Source organism: Dermatophagoides pteronyssinus, unplaced genomic scaffold (assembly GCF_027571235.1).
Source record: "Dermatophagoides pteronyssinus isolate colony J.1.1.1.1 unplaced genomic scaffold, Derpt_VIB-CSIC_2022.12 sq0024, whole genome shotgun sequence".
Lineage (NCBI taxonomy): Eukaryota > Metazoa > Arthropoda > Arachnida > Sarcoptiformes > Pyroglyphidae > Dermatophagoides > Dermatophagoides pteronyssinus.
The window spans coordinates 322,766-336,615 of record NW_027461548.1 but is presented as its reverse complement, the minus strand read 5'-3'; the positions used below and the strand labels follow the sequence as shown (position 1 = coordinate 336,615).

General features: G+C 29.9%; 2 protein-coding genes and 1 long non-coding RNA gene across 5 annotated transcripts; 1 reads left to right on the top strand and 2 right to left on the bottom strand.

Moving 5' to 3' along the window:
- Positions 1-2,786: 2,786 nt before the first annotated feature.
- Positions 2,787-7,393, bottom strand: LOC142645805 (uncharacterized). Of its 3 annotated transcripts, XR_012846859.1 has the most exons (5): positions 6,252-7,393; positions 5,585-6,181; positions 5,034-5,525; positions 4,388-4,972; positions 2,787-4,288 (listed from the first exon to the last, which is right to left on the bottom strand). It is a non-coding gene; the product is annotated as an uncharacterized LOC142645805 (long non-coding RNA). The 3 variants fall into 3 exon arrangements; XR_012846858.1 differs by having other exon boundaries at positions 5,034-6,181; XR_012846860.1 differs by having other exon boundaries at positions 5,043-6,181.
- A 1,412-nt stretch (positions 7,394-8,805) lies between these two features.
- Positions 8,806-10,272, top strand: cathD (cathepsin D). The gene is made up of 2 exons (XM_027348841.2): positions 8,806-9,173; positions 9,247-10,272. The coding sequence occupies exons 1-2, from the start codon at positions 8,904-8,906 to the stop codon at positions 10,177-10,179; spliced, it is 1,203 nt and encodes a 400-aa protein (XP_027204642.2). The 5' UTR covers positions 8,806-8,903; the 3' UTR covers positions 10,180-10,272.
- Positions 10,273-10,417: 145 nt separating this feature from the next.
- LOC113798315 (uncharacterized) lies at positions 10,418-13,496 on the bottom strand. Its single transcript, XM_027348832.2, has 7 exons — positions 13,335-13,496; positions 13,233-13,273; positions 12,995-13,161; positions 12,730-12,934; positions 12,289-12,371; positions 11,112-11,928; positions 10,418-11,037 (listed from the first exon to the last, which is right to left on the bottom strand). The coding sequence occupies exons 1-7, from the start codon at positions 13,361-13,363 to the stop codon at positions 10,523-10,525; spliced, it is 1,857 nt and encodes a 618-aa protein (XP_027204633.2). The 5' UTR covers positions 13,364-13,496; the 3' UTR covers positions 10,418-10,522.
- Between the last annotated feature and the right edge of the window lie 354 nt (positions 13,497-13,850).

The following is a 13,850-nucleotide window of genomic DNA, read 5'->3' as shown; positions in this document are numbered from 1 at the left end:
ACAAAAAAGTCGGGATAAAAAGATTATGAATAAATTTTTACTTCTATTTATATGTTCGTTTTCTTCTTCATCTTCTTCTCGTTCTCGTTGTTTATTTATTTATTTTGTTTATTTTTATAAAAATAAAAATAAAGAAGAAAGTAAGAAATGATCCATTCGATGATGATAATGGTGGTGATACATCATTATGGATGGATGATCCTTGAGATTCATTGATGTAGAAATAGTGTTGGTGGCGAAAGAAAAAAAGAAGAGAAACTTGAATGAATTTTTAAAGAAACGAAAAAAAAGAGAGAATTTTTCTTTCGGAAGAAGAAGAGAAACCTGCGGTCAGTCGAAGTCGAAATAGCAAAGAAAAAAAATTGATGCGGCAGTCCGAAAAAATGAGAACAAACATTTGGTTGAATCAAAAATTTTTCCACCACTAAAAAAACCACCTAGATAGTGAGAGTAATACCCAAAAAAATCATCATCATCATCGGGTGTAAATAGCTGACCCAGTGAATGAAGAAGAAGAAGAAGAAGAAATTATCTTTTGATCGAAATAAGGGGGAAAAAAGGAAAAGTGGGGGGAATATGAAGAAGAAAAAACTTGAAATATGAATTTTGTATGAATGATCGAATGAATAAAGAGAGAAAAGAAGAATGTTTCTTGTTTGAAATGAAAAAGAAAAAAATCTTTGGATGATGATTATGGTGAATGAAAGAATGGATGGTGGAAGAAAAAAAAACTCGGTCAACCAAACCGTTTTTTGCTTTGTTTTCGTCATGAAAAACCAAAGCCTCGAAACCTCGAAACTTGATTTGGTTTTGGTTTTTTTGATGAATGGAAAAGCGTGAGAGTCACATCAATTCATTGATGGTGATGGACAGCACCAAGAAAAAAGAAAATTCTGATCGAAAAACCACCAAAGACAATGGTGAATTTCAATCAAAAATTTCATTCGAAAAGGGAAAGATGTTTTTGTTCTTTTGTAGGGGGGGTGAAATCAGCTAAATTTGGTCAAAAAGAAGAAGGGGTTGTGTTTTGGTCATTTTTCATTTCGAGAAAATTTCTTGAAAGAAAAAAAAAAATTTAAAATTAAATTTTAAAAATTTTCCTCGGAAGGAAATCAAATCAAATCAAAACAACAAAAGTTGAATGACTCGATTCAATGAGTGAAATTCAAACACCTTCAAACAACTCCTACAGGCAAAAGTTTCATACAACATCCAGAAAAATAAAAAACATGTTTCTGGTTTTTCACATTTTTTCTTGGCTTTCTGGTTTTTTCAAAAACAACAGCAAAACGGCAGCAGCAAAACACATCCTTTCCAAACTAATTATCATAATTTAAAATCAAAAAATCAAAACAAAAACAGAAATTTTTTGATAAATATGATTAGCATCCATTCACGATGATGATGATGGTAGTAGTTTGAAAAGTTTGATGATCTCAAAGCACTCAATTCACACACACCTTTGATTTTTGATTTTTGATTTTTTTTTTGAAAGAAATTAGATTAATTATTGTTTGCGGGCAATTGATGAATCGAAAATCGAAAATGATTTCTGATAAAACTAGGCTGCAAAAGTTGTTTTGTTCATATTTCTCCCCTTTCATTACCTGGACAGCTAATGATGCAGCCGAGGGCCATTTGAATTTTTTCTTACATATCAAAAAATTGATGATCATCATCGATTGGTAATTCGATACAATCGATTCTTTTAATCGATTGTATCGAAAAGAAGAATATAAATCACATTTATGAATTTTGTTTTTTTTCCCATATCCAAAAACGATTTTTTTAGCATGGATTTTTTCATTTAAATGAAAAAAACACGATGAATGAAAATGATGATGATGCTAAATCGGGAAACTTTTTTCTTTCTTTCTCTTTCTATTTTTTTGGCTCTGATCTGATCTGATCTGTCTGCCTGTGTTTCATTCAGTTCACCCGAATAATGATGATGATAAAGACGAATGCGGTGAATGAAATTGAATAATGGAAAAAAATGCAAATCTTGAAACATCCCAAATAAACAAACAAACAACAGCAGAGAAAAACGATTACCGAAGAAAAGAAAAAAGAAAAGAATGTCAATGGTAACCAAGCAACAACGGTTTCTTTTTCTTTTTAAGAGAAAAAAAAAGATTTTTTTTTTCGGGAGAAAAATAAAGTCTCGATCATCATCATAATGATCTTGAATCGATCGATCGATCGATCGATTGATTGATTTTGTTTGGAAGAAAAGAATTTTTTTTCTGCAATCAAGCGCGATTAACATTGAACATTTTTTTGTGAAAGAATTGCGCTACCAAATCCACCAATCCTTTCCTTCTCTTCAATTTTCAATTTTTAAAATTTCAAAATTTCAAAATTTCAAAAATTTTAAAATTTTTTCCAAATAAATTATGTAATCACAAAAACAACAACAAAATAGCTTCCTGTATTTTTTTGTTTATTTTTTCTTTGACATATTTTTTTCCATATCATTTCCTACCGTCAGATTAAAATATCCTCTCCATAAAAATGATGATATTTTAGTTTTTTTTTTTTGTCGCTCATTTTGTTGTTGTCATTTCATCTTCATCAGTGTTTCCTTGATTAGTTATTTTCATTTTCATTTTACTTTTATTTTCAAGAAAAAAAAACATCCCATTAGATGATGATGATTAAAATGAAAACTTACGTCATACGGATTATATGAATGTCTCCAAAAAAATGATAATTAACATCATCATCATCATTACATAATGATTGAATTGATGAATTTTAAAAAGGATTTTATCATTTTTGTTTTTTTCTGTAAAAAAAAACAAGGAACACAAACACAAAATTGTCATGTCATGTGTGTTTTTTCACAGGAAAGCACATGCATTTTTGAAACAAAAATTTTCAAAAAATTTTTTGGAAACTCGAATATCGTGTGTGCGTCTGATTTGTTTTTTTTCTTCGTTTGATTTAGTGGGAATTAATTATTTTAAAAAAGGTAGGGATTGTTGTTGTTTACAAAATTACTACTGCTGCCGATGATGATTATGATGAAAAACTTAATTTCGATAATTTTTTTGTTTAAGCATCGAAATCAAAATCCCAAAAAAATTATTTATTTTTAGAAAATTTTCTGGCCACACCGATAAAACTGATGATGGTTATTTTGTTACCATTTTTAAATTTGGATTTGCCCGATGGGAACAAAACTGCCTTCGGACAATCTTTTTGAAAAGTTTTTGTCGATTGATCGATATTTTCAAAAAAAAGATTCCAAGCAATTTTTTTTTTCGTTTGGCCAGGGTTCGTTTTGTTTTCGAAAAAAAATTGATCATCATCATCAACATCAACATCGCATTAATTTGTCGGAAAGAAAAATTGAAACAGGGAAAATTTCCCGTAAAGATTTCATACAATCGATACATGATGATGATGATATTATCACGACGAATCATTCCACCACGAACCATCGACCAATAACCGATCTAGGTGATAAGATTAGATAAAATGAAATGAAATTTTGGCTGCTGTTTTTTTTCCACAAAATTTTGAAAAAAAAACAAAATTTTCAAAATCAGCTGCCGTCTGATGATGATGATGATGTCTTTGTTTACAGGTCTTTGCCATGTTTTGTAACTTTAATTGACTGTCAAATTATGATGATTTTATCGATCCAGAAACAAATGATGATTGTTTTTTTTTTTTTGGTTTGTTCGTTTTCGTACAAAACACACGTTGTTTATCATCATGTCATCGTTGTTGTTGTTGTTGTTTTTCTGGATCAACTAAACAACATCATTAAACTAAAATGAAACTAAAATTTTTGAGGTTAATTGCTGATCATCATCATCATCATTATCGTTGATCACACTTTTTGTTAAAACTTGATCTGTAAATCGAATGATTCGAATTTTAAACTATTTCCACCCAAACCGAGCTGAACGAGTTAATTTTGTTGTTTCGAATATGTTTTTTGTTCCTTGTTTTCGTCGTTTGCCGATCATCATCCTCATCATTCAATTTGTTGTTTTTTGTACGAAAAAAAAGTCAAACTTGAAGCAGCAGCAAAAAAATTTCCATCATCATCATCAATACTCAATCTAATTATTTGGATGCAGAAGTAGAAATCATCATCCGCATCAATCTTTTTCGATCTCGAAACGAAACAAAAAAAAACTTGGTAATCACCATCATTATAATGATCATTTCTTATAAAGATCTAATTATGATCTTATTATATTGATTAAAGAATCTTAATGTTTGTGTCAACAAAATATTTCGATTATGATGATGATGATGGCCGGATATGTTGCTGGGATGATTGTCGAAGATTGTTTTCACAAAAATCGAAAAACAACAAAAAAAAAAAATTTATTGATTTTTATCGAAAAAATTATCGATTTTTGCTTACTTGCTTCTTGAATCAAAAATCCAATTAGATTGAATTTAATGAGATTTTTTTTCTTGCAAATTGCAAATTGCAAATTGATTTTTGCTGTTGTTGTTTGTTTGTTTGTTGTCCATCAAACTAACACTTTAGTTCGTTCGTTTAATCTTGAGATTTTCAATAATTTTTTTTTTTTGAAAACAAAATTAGTCCAAAAGGATGTTTGTCAATAAAACAACAACAACAACAACAATCTTGATTGATGAAAATAATTAAAAAAAATTTCATCCAAATAGGATGTTGATTTGATCAACAAGTTTCTGTTTGTTTGTTTGTTTAATCAAATTCAACAACAACAACAACAACACGATTCAAGTGTAAATCTTTCTTTCTTTTTCAATCATCAATCCATTTCGGTAGTGTTGTTGTTAGTGTGTGTTTTTTAACACTTTTTATTCATTGATTTTTTTCTTCTTTCTTTGATATGAAAATGAATTGATGATGATGAGATAAACCATTTGGACGACGGATGCTCAGATATTAATGATCGACCCACACACACACGATTTTTTCAAGCGGAAACACTTTCATCATCATCATCATTAATTTCTGGATTAAAAGTAGAAAAAAAACTGAATATAATTAATCTCTAAAAGAGATTTTTACTTACTTTTTCCACTTTTTTTTTGCTGAATTTTGACCGATAATGATGATGATGATCATGGAACGAATTTTCCTGTTTTTTTTCGAATGTTTTTCGAATGTTCGAATGTTCGAACGTTCGAAATTGCTGTCCAAAACAAACGTTACCATCGTTACGTCAGTTACGAATAGATCATTTATTGGAACAATATTGAAGATATTTTTGTTGTTGTTTTTTCATGAACGGACTTGACATTCAAAAAATGAAAAATCAAAGTTATTTTTTTTTCTTGAAAAAAATGAAAATAGACCACCATAATCGTTGGGAAAAATAGAATTTTTCGATGGAAGAAAAAAAAATGGAACATTTTTTTTTGTTGTTGTTGCCATTGACATTCATCATCATCAATCAATGGAATCTATGTTTGTTTCGGTCAGTATTTCTCAGCAACAAAAATGTCATTATCATCGGAATCATTTTCGGTCTATTTTTCTTTCTTCCCCAGTGGCATAAATCACGCTACAATGATGAATGAATGTGAAAAAGTTCAATGAAAAAAACAATGATGATTAACTGACCAACAGTGTGTCCAACAGAGTGTTTAGGTCAACGATCAAACGACGACGACGACGATCAATTATATAATGCAAAACAGTTGGATTTTTTTTCTGATTGAAAATGAAATCAAAAAATCAAAAAACAATGATGATTTGGTCAAACATTTTTTCGTTGTTTTTTTTTTTAATTTTTTTCTGTTGAAAGTGAAAAACCGCTCTTTGTTTGTTTTCATTGATTGAATTTGAAATAATCCCACCCCAAATTGAATGTTTACCGACCACCTTTTGTTGCGATAGATTGGCTATTCTGTGTGTGTGTGTGTGTAATGATTCAATTTTCATTGAGTGAAATAATTAATCATTTTTTGCATCGTTTTTTTTCATTGATCTTTGATCTTTGAATATAAAAATGAATAACGGAAATCTTTACGGAAATCTAATTAATAATTATGATGATGATGATGATTGGGATGATTTGTGGACAACAGAAAACATTATAGAGAAAAATGAATGATGTTCGTGCATTTGGAGATAAACGACGACGACGATGTTTCTGTAATCGTTTTGTACCGCATCAATTGATGATGATGATGATTAAAGCAGGTTTTCTTCTTCTATCTTTTTGAATGAATGAATGAAAAAAAGTAAAAGTAAAAAGATCGATTAAACGAACGAAAGAAAAAATTACCTTAATTAAAATGATTATCGATTTGGGATTTTTCCGATTTTAATTCGGTTAAATTTGGTCGGGGATATTCGAACATTCGAAAACATACATTGTATATGAATGGCGTTCGAGAAAGTGAGCAAGAAACGGAAAAGAAAAGAAAAGATAAACAATGCGAATGATCGAATTTATCTTTGAAGTTTTTTTTTGAAATTTTCAAAACTTTCAAAAATCTTTTCTTTAATTACATAGTTGGTGTTATAGTTTCTTCTTGATGAAAACATTTGAAAAATGTCTATTTAAAAAAAAAAATCCTGAAGCGATAATGTGTGGCCACCATTTCGATAATGTTGTTGTTGTTGATGTGAATTAAAAATTGGTGATGATACGAGAGAAATCATCATCATTTAGAATTGATGATGGTGGTGATGTTATCACGTTTTTGATTTTTGATTTTTTTTGTTGATGTTTGAAATATGATGATGTCGATGATGATGATAATGATCCCAAAATGTTTTTAAATTCGTGAAATTTTTTTTTTCTTTTCATTTTTCAATCAAATCAATCATCACAAATGTATTGATTGAATGGAAGAAAAAATGTCGAAAAAACAACCGAAAATGAAATTTTGAATTAATTAATCAATGGTTTACGCTGTTTATGAATCTGTGTGTGTGTTTAAAAAAAACGTTCGAATTTCTTTTTCCGAAAAAATTTTTTTCTTCTTTTCCGTCATTAAAAAAATTTATGGAAATTTTCTCATCAACGCAGATGATTGCCCTAATTATCATCGGTAGTTGATCATGGATCATGGATCATGGATCATGGATCACTGATCACTGATGACAGATCCATTCAGAAACATGAATGTCAATGATAATGATGATAGTGATCGTCATCATCCTCATCTCTTTGATGAAACGTGATCATCACCCTTATGATTTGTTGTTGTTGTTGTTATTCGATTCGAATAACATTGTTGTTGTTGTTGTTGTTGTTGTTGTTTGTTCGGATGTAATATCGGAAGATATCAAAGAAGAGAGAGGGAGAGAGAGATTATATCATGATCACAAAGCGAAAACCGATATCATCATCGTGATGATGACCTTTATATAATCCTTTTTCTACTTCGTTTTGTTTCGTTGCTGTTTTCGTTGATGATGATGATGATTATATAAGTCACAAAAAAAATTATGATTGATTGATTGATTGATGAATAATCATCGATCAATCAATCAATCAATCAAATGATCTTTGTTCGAACATTTTTGAATGAATGTCAATCAAGAAAAACGAAGAAAAAAGGCCAATTTTTGCTTTTTTGTTATCGATTCTTTCGTCATTTTTTTAAATTTGATTGATCGATCAATCGATTCGATCGATTATTGAGGATCGATTTTTTTATTTTGTTTTGTTTTGTTTCCGATATCAAATGTGTGTTTGCGTATTACCATAAATGTCATCGACATTCAATCGATACAATCGATCTTGATCGATAATAATCGATTGTATCGATCAATTCTAATGTCAAATTTTTTGTTGGTCAAACGGAAGCGATAAAGAAAAAAAAAGATCAAACCACCACCAACAACAACAGACAATAAAGATCAAATCAATTATCTAATTTTATCAACAAAAAAGAAAATGGATTATCGATTATAATCGATAGTGATGGGCGACAGTTCAAAAGAATCAACAAAAAAAAATTGATCGATTATCGTGATTATTATGATGGTGATGAACAAAAAAAATCGTCCATCACTTTTGTTTACTATTTCCACTTACACAGGTCATCATTATAAACAAGAATAATAATGATTTTTGGTAAAAACGTTTTTCTGTTGTTACATTTTCTTTACAAATGATAATCACATCTTTTATCTGTTAATTGGCGAGAAATATGAACAAAAAAAACAACCACCAAACAATCAACTACAATCGGGAAACAACTACAATCGCGATTAATCGATTTTTTTTTTGTTGTCGTTCATCGTTTTTTTCTATAGGCAACATTAAGCTAATAACGATTGTGGTAATCCTTTTATCTAATTTCTTATGGCATCATTTTCGTTGAAGAAGAAGAAAAAAAATTCCACAAATCAAATCAATCAATATCGATTAGCAATCGATATTGAAATATTTTGTTTCATTATTAATTGATTAGATTTAATTGCCTTTTAATTATCTTTTTATTGGATTTCTTTCAAAACTAAAAGTAAATAAATAAAAAAAAGTTTGTAATTTCGTCGTCGTCGTCGTTGTTGTTGTTACTGTGGTCGGTTGTCATGAACTGTGTATTTTGTCAATGATGATCATATTTCTTCATATTTTTATCATCATTTTCAAAATCAAAAAGAAAGAAGAAGAAATAGCAAACAAATAAACAAACAAACAATCAGCGACAGCTAATTTCAAACATTGTTTATCAACAACAGTAAAATATTTTCACTGATAATCATCATCCACATTTACACATCCACATCAACATTTACCATTACCATAATCAATGATCAAAATCAACAAACAGAAAAATTTTTTCACCCAAACCAAATCCTTGATATAAAAATCAAAATTTCTACAACGCATTTTTCTTTGTTTTGTTTTTCATTCATTCATCGTCGTCGTCGTTTGATCCAATTTCTGCTGTCGTTTTCAATCAAATCAATCAGAAAAATGAAATTAACCCTTTTATCGTTGACCATCTTGTTGATGGTGGTCAATATGGCTTACGGAATGGAATTATTTCGTATACCATTACATCGTCAACAAACATTACGTTCACGTATGTTGGAAGTTGGTTCAAATCTTAAATTAGCATTATTAGATCATCATTTTCATCATTGGAAAACATCGTTTGGTCCATTTCCCGAACCACTTTCGAATTATGCTGATGCACAATATTATGGTGAAATTTCTATCGGGACACCACCGCAAAAATTTAATGTTTGTATTAACCCTTTACACTGTTAATTTTTTTTTGAAATTTTAACCCTGTTTACCTTAATCTGATTAATAGGTAATATTCGATACAGGCAGTTCAAACCTATGGGTTCCATCGAAAAAATGTAGCTATACTAATGTAGCTTGTTTGTTACATAATAAATATGATAGTACAAAATCCACTACATATCAACAAAATGGTACTGCATTTGAAATCCGTTATGGTACTGGTAGTATGACCGGTTTTTTAAGTACCGATACACTCCAAATTGGTGAAATAAGTGTTAAAAATCAAACATTTGCCGAAGCTGTTAAAGAACCAGGCGTTACATTTATTTTTGCAAAATTTGATGGTATACTTGGTTTAGGTTTTGAAACAATCAGCCAAGACCAGGTGCCAACTGTTTTCGGTAATATGGTCCAACAAGGTTTGGTTAAAGATCCAGTATTTTCATTCTATTTAAATCGTGATGTTAATGGAAAAATTGGTGGTGAAATTATATTCGGTGGTTCGGATCCAAATTATTATGAAGGTGAATTTACCTATGTACCATTGAGTAAAATTGGTTATTGGCAATTTAATATGTCATCAGTAAATATTGAAAATAAAAATGATAAAATTGTTGGTCATCTTTGTGAATATGGTTGTCAAGCGATTGCTGATACAGGTACATCATTGATTGGTGGTCCACATGAAGAAATTGATCACCTGAATAAAGCACTGGGTGCTTTTGGTCCAATCAAAGGAATCTATACATTTAATTGTTCGACGATTGATAATCTACCGAATATTATATTCAAAATTGGTGGTAAAAATTTTCCATTAACCCCTGAACAATATGTTATGAAAATGGAAACAATGGGACAAAAAGTTTGTATATCATCATTTATCGGTTTACCCGATCAAATTGGTAATCTTTGGATTTTGGGTGATGTTTTTATCGGTTATTATTATACTGAATTTGATTATGGTAAACAACGAGTTGGTTTTGCTAAAACTAAACTTTAAACAAATCAAAGAGAATCGAAACAACAACAGCTTTTCTCTCCTTTTTTATAATTTTGATATTTTGAAATAAATAAAATTACACAAAACTTGTAATTTCACTTTTTTAATTACAAAAAAAAAATCTTTTTTTTTAATTTTACAAACAGAAAAAAACGCAGAGAAATCCTCTGCAAAATGCGTGGCTTTCGTTTGTTTGTAGAAAAAAAAACATATTCAAAAAAAAACGAAAGACAGTGGATTCTGGATCAAAATAACAATTGAAATAAAACTCTTATTACAAATCCGAAAACAACAACAACAAAATGTTTACAAAAATATATAACTAAATTCTATTCCAAGAAAATTAAGATCGTCTATATGGATGATAACTTTGATTCTGCATTGTTGATGATTGCTGTTGTTGTTGCTGCTGTGATTGCGATTGTAAATTCATTCGAGATCCATGAAATGATTGTTGTTGTTGCTGTTGATTATTATATGCATTAATTGGATTAATAACACCACTAATCATATTTGGTGATTTTATCATTGTTGTTATCGGTCCACTACCATTACCATTACCACTAATGATATAATCAGATGATACTGAAGGAATCGATTGTGCTGATGATGATGATGATGGTACTGTTACATTCATTGAATTTGCTATTGCTGCTACTGGATTATGATGATATTGCTGTTGCTGATGAGTATTATTATTATTCAATGTAACAGGTAAAGGATATTGATAATTAGTGTCGGTCGATATTGTTGGTGGCGGTCTATAAATATTGGCTATATTCATACCACCAACAGGTTGTTGTTGATGTGTTTGCGAAACACTATAGCTATTTGTTTCATGATGATAATTTCCAATGGCTATATTTGGTGGTATCGAAAGATTAAAAAACCGATTTTATGAATGATCATTGGATTTCAATAGAAAAACTTACAAGTTTGACCAATTGCATTTGGAATAATTGCTGTTGATACGGCTGTTGAAATAGTCGAATTACCACCATTAGCTTGATGATAATGAGGATTCATCATTGGTATCATATTATTATTATGATGAATTGGTGATGTTGGTGGAAGAAAATTTGTTATTTGTTGCGGTGGTTGATGTTGTTGTTGTTGAAATGTATGTCCAATTACGGAAGGAGATGGTATCATTGCTGGATGATGATGTTGTTGATGCGGTGTTATCGATGGGGGCGGTTGTTGTTGCTGCATTGATACAATCGGTGTTGGTATCGGGGTTGTTGATGATGGTGGCAGATTACCACCATATAGACTAGGCATATTGACATTACCGGTAGGTATTGGTATTGGCCATCCATGTGGAAATGTTGGATATGATCCATATGGAGCCCAATTTGTTGCCGCTGTTGGTGGTCCAGTAGCGGCTGTTGCAGCTATTGCTGCAGCAGCAGCTGCAGCTGTTACTGGATTCCATGCAATCGAATTTGCAGCAGCAACAACAGGTGATGTTTGATGAAAATTATTACCGGATATATTAGATATACCACCATTCATCATTGATGGAGATGGAGCAACAGGTGTCTGGGGCCATAATGCTTGTGGCCATGATTGTGGTGGTGGTGGTGGTGTTAAAAAATAAGGCATCGTTGGAATACCTGTACCCGGAACAATACCGGTAACAGGTATCGATGGTTGACCACTAATCATACCACCATGATGATGTGGTGAACCATTTTGTATTGGTGTTCCAGATTTATTTGGTTGTGGTTCGGCACGTTTTACTTCTACCTAAAATGTTTTTCAAAGTAAAAAAAATAAAAATAAAAATAAATCTATATCCACACACAAATGTGTAACCAAACAGAAAAGATTAACATCAACAATTACATTAATTACTATTATTATCAACTAAAATTATAATTAATTTACAATTAATTAATAACTAGTTTTTAATTATACTAATTACAATAATTAAAATAATTAAAAAAGGGATGACATGCATATTATCACTATTATTATCAGTATTATTAATTAATTACAGTAATTATAAATAAAATTATTGTTTACAAATACAAACACACTAATTATTTAAAGATTATTTTAGAAGTAAAAATAAATAAAAATAAATATTTATAGAGATATAATAACCTGTTTGCCATTGATGGTAACAAAATGTTCGGAAACTACTTTATTAATCGAATCTTCATTGTCGAACAAAAGAAATCCAAAACCTAAAATCATCAAAATCACAAGCAACCGGTGGTGGTGGTGGTAAGCGATTCATGGGTGCAATTTATATTTTAAAAAAAACAATCATTTTTAAAAAATCATTTCGAGTAGAAATAGTGGTCAAGAAAAAAATTTAAAGAAAATAAAAATTTAAAATTAATTTACAAAGAAAAAATACAAAGTTAAAAAAGGGTTAAATCGGAAAAACATCTAATATAATGATTATTTCTAATTTAAAAGTTATAAACTAAATATTTTAATTATAAAACGTTAACGTAAATTAAAATCGAAGATGATTTTTTCAAGAATTTAAAACTAGAAATTAAAAATCAAAAAAAAAAAACAAAAAAAAAAACAAACCTCTGGATTTTTTCTTTTCCTGATCAAACATGATGATTACTTCGGTTACCTTTCCATATTTGCTAAAAAATTCTTTCAAATTTGTTTCGGTTATATTCGGTGGTAAGCCACCAAGAAAAATTTTCGATAAATTCGCTTGTTTATTATTTGAATCTTTATGAAATTTTGCAGATGCTGTACGTGGATTACATTCTTTTGGATCAATCTGCAACAACAACAGAAACAAAGTTGAATAAAAAAACGAAAAATGCCCTGAAAAACTTACAGTCCGGCCATCTAATTGATGATTTGAAACATCCAAAACTTTTTGTACAGAATTTGGTTCTAAAAATGAAACAAAACCAAAACCACGTGATTTTCCTGTTTCCGGATTTTTCATCACTAAACATTCGGTTACATTACCAAATTCACCAAAATAATTACGTAATTTTTCTATATTTCAATTGGAAGAATAACGAAAATTAACAAAATTGAATCGAAACAAAAACTTCACCGAATCAAACCTTCGTTTGTTTCCCAGCTAAGACCGCCGACAAAAATTTTTCTGGAAAACATCAAAAAAATTGAAAATTTTGGGAAAAATTTCAACAACAAAAACAACATACCCTTCTTCGGCTCCATCGGCCATTATCATTTGAATTTTTTTTAATGGTTTTCTTTAGGAATTTTCGATCAAATCAAATAAAAAAGATTTCGTCGTCATCATCACAGTCATCGGTCGAATGTTGTTGATCAACAAACGAAGAAGAAGTAAACAACAAAAACAACAACATAAGAAAACTCGTCATTCAACCAGTGTACACGCAATGGATTCCATTCGGACACACACATCGAAAGATGGACAGACTGACATCAACACACTGCCATCAAAACGTGTATTCGAATCAAATTTCATACGTGATAGGGATAGTCACAATGATGCCCAATAGTATCACGTTTATCATAAACGTAAATGCATCATCTTTTGAAAACGAATCTTTCGATCCATTATGACCATTGTCATTATGGAACATGAACAACTATTTCGATCAAAAGATGGCGTTTTTTCAATTGAAAAGAAGAATGAAAAAATTCATTATCAATGGATGGATATATCCAAGAATCGTGAATATCGTAAAAAA